This window comes from Stenella coeruleoalba, assembly GCF_951394435.1.
Source record: "Stenella coeruleoalba genome assembly, chromosome: 4".
Classification (NCBI taxonomy): domain Eukaryota; kingdom Metazoa; phylum Chordata; class Mammalia; order Artiodactyla; family Delphinidae; genus Stenella; species Stenella coeruleoalba.
In genome coordinates, this window is record NC_137149.1 from 116080134 (window position 1) to 116090090 (window position 9957).

The 9957-nt window shown below is 42.8% G+C and overlaps 1 protein-coding gene across 1 annotated transcript; it reads right to left on the reverse strand.

Moving 5' to 3' along the window:
- Positions 1 to 394: 394 nt before the first annotated feature.
- Positions 395 to 5172, reverse strand: LOC307185530 (uncharacterized protein C2orf78-like; the record flags this gene model as incomplete). Its single annotated transcript, XM_079919835.1, has 3 exons — positions 395 to 1749; positions 2042 to 2188; positions 5073 to 5172. 3 exons carry the CDS (start codon positions 5170 to 5172, stop codon positions 395 to 397), a joined length of 1602 nt encoding a protein of 533 aa, XP_079775961.1.
- Positions 5173 to 9957: the final 4785 nt, after the last annotated feature.

The following is a 9957-nucleotide window of genomic DNA, read 5'->3' on the forward strand; positions in this document are numbered from 1 at the left end:
TGACCCTGCTTTTTACTTCTGCCATTTCATCCTCACTCCTGCTTCCTTTCATAAATCCATAAATCTCTTTTGGCCTTCCTAGCCCTGGGCCAAGTTCCTTCCTCTTTCCTCAGTTTTTACCCCTTTCCTTCATTCTCCCATCCAACTTTCAGTCCTTCCTTTCTCATGCAGACTTTGATTCCAACCCCATCAAAAACAAAACAAAACAAAACAAAAAAACACGCCGCAGTTAGCAGCATCTCAGAATTCAAAAGGTTTATTACTCATCTATTAATTCTGTTTCTTTTTTTTATTCAAGTTTATTGTTTTACAATATAAATAAACTTATGCCTGTCTTATCTACATATGGAAGAAGAGCTGGTCCCCAAGGTGGCACCAACAATCCTAGCAGCTGTTACTTTACATATCCGTAGTAGTCAGCAATTTCCATTTCTTTTTGCCTCTCAATGAAAAATTGCACTTTCCCCAAAGAGGTGTATTTGGCAGCATTCTCACGTTGTTGTTGGGCCCGCCTCTTCATGGCCTCCCGCTCGGGCCTCTGCTGTAGTTCGATGGGCTTTGACATTACTGGCTCAGGAACATTGGGTTCCCTCCACGGAACTGGTTTCTTGCTGAAGTCTTGGAGTAGAAATGGGGTTTGGAGCTTGGCTGGGGACTGGCGCTTAGTCACAGCAGGGGGGACAGGCTCCCACTGGAGAGAAGTGCATGATGAAGTTTTGTAGGGTGCAGGCCTAGGAGCAGCAGGCGGAGGGACACTAGGCTGGGTATGGTCGGTCCAACCCGGTTGGGTTGGGTTGGTCACAGTTGGCTGAGCTGGTTTGGCAGGACCTGGCAAAGAGGCAGGAGCTGGCTGGGAAGAACTGACTGCAGCAGGTTGAGCTGAGTCAGTAGAGGCAGGGTGTGCACGGTCAGCAACAGCAGGCCGATGTGAGGCCGGAGACTGTGGCCTCCGAGGAGCAGGTCGAGCTTGAGGCTTGTCCCAGGCAGAAAAAGGCAGAGGTATCAACTTGACCTTCCCAGGAGGCAGCAGCTCATACTGGGATGGAGAGGGACCCTCTTTTTCAGCACTGCTGTCTGGGTTCTGGGCTTCGCCTTGAGTTTTCTCAGGGCCCTTACCCTCACGTGGGGTATTCCGCCATGGCTGGATAGCTGGGGGTGGCTGGGGGTCTTTAGAGTTGCTTGAATTTCCCAAGACCCGACAGGAGGAGAGCCCAGTTCTCTTATCATTCTTCTCCCCCAGTGCATGAAAAACCTGCACAGCCTCCAGCATGCGCACGCGTAGGGCGGTTCGAGGCTTTTTAAAGCTCTCTTGGATAAGCTCGGTTTGGTGTTCCTTTCGCATCGTCTGGGGAATTGTTGGCTTCTCTCCTGCCTTGACTTTGCTCCCTGACTGCTTATTCTCTTCAGCCTTCTTTCTTCCTCTGGTCCTTTTGGTCTTTTCCTGCCCGTGGCTCTTCGTTTTGCTGATCTTCCTGGATGCAGCTTTCTGAGGTTTGCCTTTAGAACCCTTGGCCGTGTTCACAGGAGCCCTGTCACTGACTGCAGCATTGCATAGAGCCACTTCTCCCGCTATCAGGCACTCTGGATTCTTTGGCTGGATTTTGGCCTTGGGAGCAGCATTGATAGGCTCAGAGGCTTTATGTTTGTTCTTTCTGGGTTGATCAGAGGGAGCCTTTATGACACTTGGCTTTTCCCGCACCTGATTCCCCTTAATGGCTCTGTTGTCTTTGGCTTTGATCACGTTGGGACCTTTGGATATAGAGGGACCACGTTATTGGGGTCTGCAGTTTTATCATACTGGGCTGCCATAAACATGGAGGAAGCAGCTGTGTGCTGGTCAGTGACGGCCAGAGTAAAGTCTCCGAGTGAAGAAGAATTCTTTTCAGTGCTTCCTGTGATGTCCCAGTCAAGAACACCTGGATAGGAAGCAGCTGAAGTGGAGATCTGGCTCTGGTCAGTAACTCCAGATAACGTAGTTATGCTAGACTGTTGGTGAAGGTAGGCACTACACGTGTGTCTGTGTCTGGAAGGAGGTACCTACCGGTAGCTGATGCCGAACCGATGGCAGGAGCAGAGACTCTGGAGAAGTTGCAGGCACTTCCTGTCAGGGAGGCTGCATTGCTCACCACAGGAAGAGAGTGCTGCAGAGAATTTAGAGTTCCGAGTAGAAATGGATTTTGGAAATTTTCTGTAAGAACAAGAGGGTAATGAAAACATCAGGGAGATTGATAAATTCTCACTATGTTTGAGGAACAGCATTATCTTAAGGTTCTTGCTATCAGGACACCTCTAATGTCAATACTTACTGAGAAACCAAAAATCAGACCGTTATGATGGTTGTAAGGACTGAGCAGTTTTACACTCTTCTGTGTTAACTGCCTGTGCTGCCATGTTGGGCACAGATGGGCAGAAGACCCAAGTGGTATGGCTCAGACATTGTTCTCTAGGCTGGAAGCAACCTTCTCCCTGCCCTATCTTTCCCTTCAGCCTGCACTAGTATTGACTTCTATGCTGTTTCCTAGACTGGAAGCATTTTAGAACTAGGAGGTCCTTAGAGAACTTCTATTTTCACAGTGTCATTTCATGAGGAAGGAAACTGAGGCTCAGAGAGGTCGGGTTGTCTTGTTCAAGTTCTCTCATTATGTGAGTATCCTTACCAGGTTTCAGAACCTAAGTATCCTGACTTCCTTGCCAGGACGCTACTCTGAGCACGATACTGCCAGAAAGCAGGAGAAATAGAACTTACACTATAGGCAGTTTTTTTTTTGTCCGTTAGAAAACAGTACGGCTGTCACCTTCGTGATCTTCAGTGTCTCACTTTGCTTGTGCAGTTCCCACGCTATTACCTAGAGTTCACATACAGCTCAGTCCAACTGGTAAATTTAAAGAGTCATTTTTACCCTCTTCAAGCCTGGTTTCTCATCCTACCTCAAAATGATTACCCGAAAGTGAATTTCTTAAGTGCTTTTGGAAAGAAAAATGTTATCTGATTACTTCAGATTACTCATCTGTAAAGTGGTGATAACACCACCACCAATAATAATAGCAGTAATAATTAATCCATGAATAAACTGGTATATTGTATATGATTTATATGGAGGAAGATACAATAAGTTCTAGAAAGACAAAGAAAATTCATGAAAAACATATTACATAACGAAAAAGAAATACATAGTTATGAAAACTGGGGTATGTGGCAAGTATCAGAGCATAATGAGTTTACTAACAAATGACATTCTGTACCATACATGCAATGTTATGAAAGTGAATTTTGCCCACTGTATTTTAGTGAATACTGTTAACCCAAAAACACGATAGAAGGTGATTTTGAATGAATTCCTAGCCAATACATACAGACAGAGAAGATATATCAGTAAAAATGCCTAAAGAGCAACAAAATTCAATCAATGTGAATGTATAGGTAGCCACAATATATGCAGACAAGTATTTCAATGAAAACTGGTACAAAGCAGACAGCAAAATAATAAGTGTAAAAGAATTTCATTATTGTGCTCATTCATATTTTTACCCAGCAAGTAACAGGTATTCAGCCTGGTAGAAATATATGTTTCAAAGAATAGAAATATATAATAAGCAGAAAGGAAGCTTAAAAAGTATCAAGAAGGTTTTTGTATTTATCCTAGAACTTAGATTATAATCATCTTCAACATCCAAGAAGATGACATCCCAAAACCTAAAAAAACCATCATCACTAGAATCCAATTAAAAAAGATTTTCAAATGTAAGAACATCGAAAGGACTCCGCAATATTGTTCTAGATAAATGTGGAATTTTTTTTTTTTTTTTTTTTTGTCGCGCCACGTGGCCCTGGCAGTGAAAGCACCGAGTCCTAACCACTGGACTGCCAGCGAATTCCCTCAATGTGGAAATAGAGATGTGGGGCTTGACTTTTTCTTTTCCTTGTTAGGTAGCTAAGATCTAAAAACGAACGATGGCTGTTGATCAATGTGCTCTCTGTGTTAGGAAGGAAAGAACTGTAAAGATGAAAAGCAACCTTGCCTTAGAAGCTACATATCACACAGAGGAAATAGTGCTTCTGATTCAATCTCGAAGATATCATTTAAAGTGTTTAATTGGTAAAACGTCTACATAGTTTAAAAATTAGGAAGAATGAAAGATTGAAAAGCAGACCCCTAGATAACCACTTTGGTTTCTTGTATATAGGAAGCATGATTTCTAGGACATATTTCTAAAATGTTTACATTCAAGACTGTCAAGTGCCAACTGTATTCAGAGAGGCAATAAAAGAAAAAAAAAACACTGAGTATGACTTTTCTGGTAAGCTGCCTTTCCTGGTGATACCCTCTTCTGTCCTTACTTTCCTCTTAGTCTGTTAAAATAAGGATTTGCTACAATGAACTTTGTTTTGCCCTGCTCTGAGCAGAATTCACCCTATGCTGTTTGTGCTTTAATTTAAAATCTTTGGTTCCCATCAACATTCCATTGCAAACCACATTTTTCTTGAGAGCTCCTCCATTCTTCCCCTCTTCGTTCTTATATTTTTTCCTATGTCTTGGTTCCTGTTGGCCTGTGCTGATGAAAACAATCCTAAACTGCCTTACGTTTGACTCTGTGCCTCCCTATGTAGCCCAGTACTCTCCATCCTCTCTCCCTATTTTCTCTTTTCAACTAGTCGAAATACTAGTGGAGGGAGACCATTAGAGATGAAACATCTTGCTATATATTGCTAGTTTTCTATGTCACCTGGCTTTTCTGTGTTTCTGTTGAAACACTCTTGAGAAGTCTCTGATTTCATTTTCTACATGGGTACCCTTTAAGGCTCAATATTAGAAAAGACAGGGATCAGAGTGATCAACCAATGTAGTATCCTAACGTAACAGAAAAGGAAAAAATCAGGCTTTGTGAGACAGTCAATGATTTGTCCAAAGTCATACAGATAGTAAATGCCAAAGTCAGAACTGAAATTAGGTCTCCAGACTTCTAGTTCAATACGTTACGTTCCCTCATTATTCCATGCTATTTTGAATCTACTAGTAAATGTAGGGGCAAAATAAATCTAACGAAAAACTTTAAAAAGTTTCTTTTCTTACCTGACATGGTCAGAGAAGAAGAGAAAACATCAACTGCAGATACCAGGGATGAGGAGGCAACAGCAGAGGATGTCTGAGTGGCTGCAGCTGAACGGCGCATGTGTCCAGTACAAAGGTCACTGGTTACTGCTCACTGGTCACTTATATGATACAGGAGAATGATGTCACAAAGCAGGCAGTGTCAAGGTATGAGACAGCCAATAGGGAGGTCCGATCCCCAACAGGAAGGCGGGGTTGGGTGGAGAGAGTGTAGGAGAGCTAAAACAACACCTGAATTTCTGAGCTCTGGGGAGGAAATCCTAGAAGACAGATTTACCTCCCCCAGGCTCTTACATTAGGGAAATCATTGCAACATTTCTCACAGACGTTCATTAATATAATTTACTAACAGTTACCTGTATCCTACACAGTATTATATTTTATGTATCATATACTTAGAGCTGTATATATCTTATGTAATTAATATCCTTAGGAAGGCAAGAGCCATCTAGTTTGAATTATTACGGTTGTTCTGAAATCGTATCTGTCTAATTAGTGAACTTATAGCAGCTTTTAAGGAGCCAAAGGAGGGATTAAGAAGCTCTTTTTGTAACTTGGTTAAAGCGTAGGGTGAAGTTTGTTGAGTGTACCTTGTGGAGAGTGTTGTGGTCCAAGTCTCTTCTCTTTTAGTTTCGTCTCCTTGACTCCTACCTTCCTTGGGCTGGGCCAGGCTGGGCCAGGGGCTGGACTTGCGACTTACATTTCTCTTCTGCTTTCTTTTTTCTTTCCATTATGGGCATTGTTTCTAGGACAAGCCTTGATCTTGCCATTCTTACCCTCAATGATGTTACTTCCTGTCACCTTGCAGCAGCAGGAGTCTTCTTTTCAGTGCTTGATGCTTCACAAAATAGACTCTGCCCGTTGGACGCAGATACCAGAGAGCTAGGAGACAGAGCTGGTTGCAAACCTTTCCTCTTCCAGCCTTTGGTTGCCATTGTTTTCCCCATAATTTGCTACCTCTGGTTCCTTGGGCCACACAGGTATCCTGCCATCCAGCTCTTTTATACGTGAGAGACATTCTGAATACTGTCCCTTTTTCTTTGCACAGAAGTATATACAGTGTGGCAGTTACTGTAATCTCCTGCCCCTTGCAAACAGCCACTCTAGAATCTTGGACCTCTAGGATTCTCTGTCTTGCATGCTTGGGTGCAAGGCCTAGGAAAATGAAGAGGAGAATAATTAGAGAAGGAAGAGGACATTTCGTGGAGAACTGGGAGCAGATAAGGTGAAAGGGCACAGGAGTAAAGAGATTCATGTAGATTTTGTGGTTTCTGTGGGAAACAAGTTGACACACTTTGGCCTCATTTTGTATTACCAGAACAGACAGTCATAGATATAAGTAGCTCGATAGTGCAGCAATTGCCATGAATTCTGTACACTAAAGGGAACAGTCTTACATATAGTTCTCAGTTTGTTTTATGTCATATTACCTTATTAATAGCATTCACTGGTATGTTTGTAGAATACAGATTTTTTGAAATGCTCCGGTTTTGTCTACATGGTTATTTCCTTGTCATATTTTGAAGGACTCCAACATTGTAAGACATACTGCATGTTTCTCTCTTGACGATTGTTTATCTTGAAGCATCATGAACGAACTTGACCTGTTGGATTTTGTGGAGAAACTTTAAAGGGGGTCTGTGAAAAAGGCATTGCGGTGAGTCGCGTTATGCACCCAAGCGTAAGGAGCAGACATGTGCCATCAGCCCAACTTGGCCTGGGTTGCCTCTGTTTCAGTTCCCGTGGTTAGTGCTTTGCTCCCTAACCACTCTTGTGACTGTGATAATGTGAGTAAGGGCCGAGTTGCTAATGATTTATACGTGAGGTAAGCTGGTTTGAGGGAGGAAATCTATGGATCTAGTCATTGTCCTTGGTGGTAAGCTTTCAGGGAGGGGTGCAAAGATTGATCTTTCTGGGGACTTTTCTAGTACCAGGAAGATGTCCCATAGATGGGACCTCCAAAGACACACATTTAATTTTTAGGCCTGTTTTTCCTATTATGAGATACGAGTTTTTTCACTGATGGGGATGATGCTTATCTGAGAAGAAATGGTGAAAGGTGTTGTTAGTATAGAGATGTGGCTTAAGCTTTTAAGTGTTTTTTAAGGTTTTTCCCCTAAGCTTCCTACTTCAGATGGCCTACTTACGTGATACTAGTATGTGATGTGAGGCTAACAACTTACTAAATACCTGCAAGCCAGATCAGTGTCTCTTTCCTCTATATTTCCATGGAAATCAAGGGACCCATAGCCACTGCAGGTTAGGGTGGGCGGTGTGAGATTGGGGGGAGTGTGGTAAGACACATTTTGGTATCAGTAAAATGTTTACCTATTAAACTATGCAGTTCCAACATTCAATTCTGTTTAGTTGGGCAAACCCTTAGTTAGGCTTTTCCTGGTTCCGAGCCTATGTAACTTAGTTTCTCTCCCTAGTTCCAGCCATTTAACTTTAGCTTGCAGGCTCAGCATCATCTTAACCTCTAAAAGAATCTTCCATGTAGGAGGAAGAAACTAAAGAGCTCTATTTCAGCACTTAGGAACATGAGGCCCTACCCTGACCGAAACCTTTATTCTTACAGTTAGGGTATTGTCTTGTCCCAGCATTTTGAACCCATCAGGTTAACTGAGACACGTCTTGGTGTAACATCCCCAGTTCGTCTACCCCTGAGACTGTCCTTAATTCCTCCCATTGTCACATTTTGATTTAATTAAATACTGGAATCCCTCAAACCCTTGCATGGTGCCTGAGGCCCTATGGGATACTGGTAGATTTTGTTAGTGTCAAATACTTCGCTGTCTGATTCTCCATATATCCCTTGCTCCTAGATTTTCCGTCCTGGCATACTACATACCCATTAAAGCATTGTTTCATCTCATGTTGGACCCACTCCCATCCAGAGGCCTACTCTTTGCTAGTTCGCATACTTTCTGGAAACCCCGTTATGGCCAGGTCTGGGTTTTTTTTGTGTTCCCACCCAAAGCCTGTATCTTTTAGCAAGCTGGAACTATAAGACCAACGTAGATTTTCTAGTTTCCGATAGATTTATGTCACAATTTGTACATTGTCATGTCTATAGATATTTGTATCATTTGTACTTTTTGGCCATTACATGCCCATTGGATATTTTTCATAAATTGCAAAAGAATATTTTATGACTTAGCACCAAATTGAATGAGCCTAATTGTAGGTTTGTAAACTAGGTTGTGCTAACTTGTATCTTTGCTTTATCCAGGTAGTAATTGACTACTGTTGTCCCATTTGTAATTATTGGAAGTTTTCAGAATTGTAAATAAATGCTTGTGGATTGAAACTTGGTTAGACTATTGACTGTCCCAGATACGTTAAAGCTAGTGATATTTTTACTCATTCATTCATTTATTCAATAATTCTGACCTTCCTGACTCAGTTTACCCAGCTCAGATGGTTGTGAAGATTACTAACAGTGTATGTAAGATACTTTCAGAAACTAGAAACTGAAAAGTAAAACTAACAAAAAACATTTGTTATTATAAATAACAATGGAATTTAGTATGCTATTATACCTTCAGACCTACTGTAGGACATGCTGTTCTTTGCTGTTCCACTTGTGGCAGGATTCATAATTTTTCTAACAGGTACCGATCCCTATGCCTGATACTGTGAGGAAATGTTATACCTGAGCTCCACTCTTATCTCTCTCAAGCATGTTTTGGTATTGTCTAAAATGTAAATCCATACTGTCAACCTCCAGCATGATACCAGGCACATAATAGAAACCCAATAAATGTTTCACTGTGAGTGGAGTATAAGTTGATAGAGTATTTTTGAAGGTTGATTAGGCAGATTAGATTGATTGAAAACCTTTCAATATTTTAAGTTTGCATCTCTTTCATTCCAGAAATTCTATGTCTAGAAATTTATATATAGCTATACACATGTATCAAGAGGTTCACATTGCAGCCTATGTATAACAGAGGACAAAAACAAACAAACAAACAAACAGAATACCCCCAAACTGAAAACAACTAAAAGTCCATCAGTATCGGACTGGCCATGTAAATTACATAATGTGACGCAGCTATTAAAGAGAATGGGTTGGATGTACGCAAAAATTGACTGGGAAACTCACGATCCAAGACAGATTGTAGACTATGTCTAGTATGCAGCTCCTGTATAAAATACAGGATCTCCATTATGTAGAAATACTTACATACAAGATACAACAAGTGTGAATGTAAAGCACTTGGGAAATATCTGAAAGAACCACACAAGATACTGGGAGAGTGGGACAGCTTTCCATGTCCCATGTGATTGGAGTTCTGAAGGGTGCAAACACCACGAACTAATGGACCTCTGCTACCATCTTCGGGCTAAGGATGGAATTGCAGGCGTCATACTCCTCTTTATGAATGAAGTGTCTGGGCGTGTGGACGTCATCTGGGCGAGCGGTGGCGCATGCGCAGTAGAAGGAGGAGCGCGAGCTGCGTGGGCTTGTGCCTAGGCTTGTGTGTTTCGGGGCCTTGTGCTGGCACCGGGGGCGCCGGTCTGGCGACTTTGGCACTCTTGGCGTTGGGTGGGCAGCACGTTGGGGGTCACATGAGCCAGTGGCATCATGCCCGTGGGCGCTGGGGTCAGCGTCGCGGCTTTTCCGGACGTTCGTCGGCCAGGAGGAAGGGCGGAAAGCACATGCCGGAAAGGTAATAAGCCTTGGCCCCTGGGCGTTGCCGGTGGAGCCCAGAGCCCCTGGGCCTGGGCTTGGTCTCCTGTGCTGTCTCCTGTGACTGTTGCCCCCGCGGGCTGCCCCGTCCGCGCTGTGCTCGGGGGTATTGGTCGTCTCGCGGTTCAGTTCACAGTAGCTGAAAGGGAT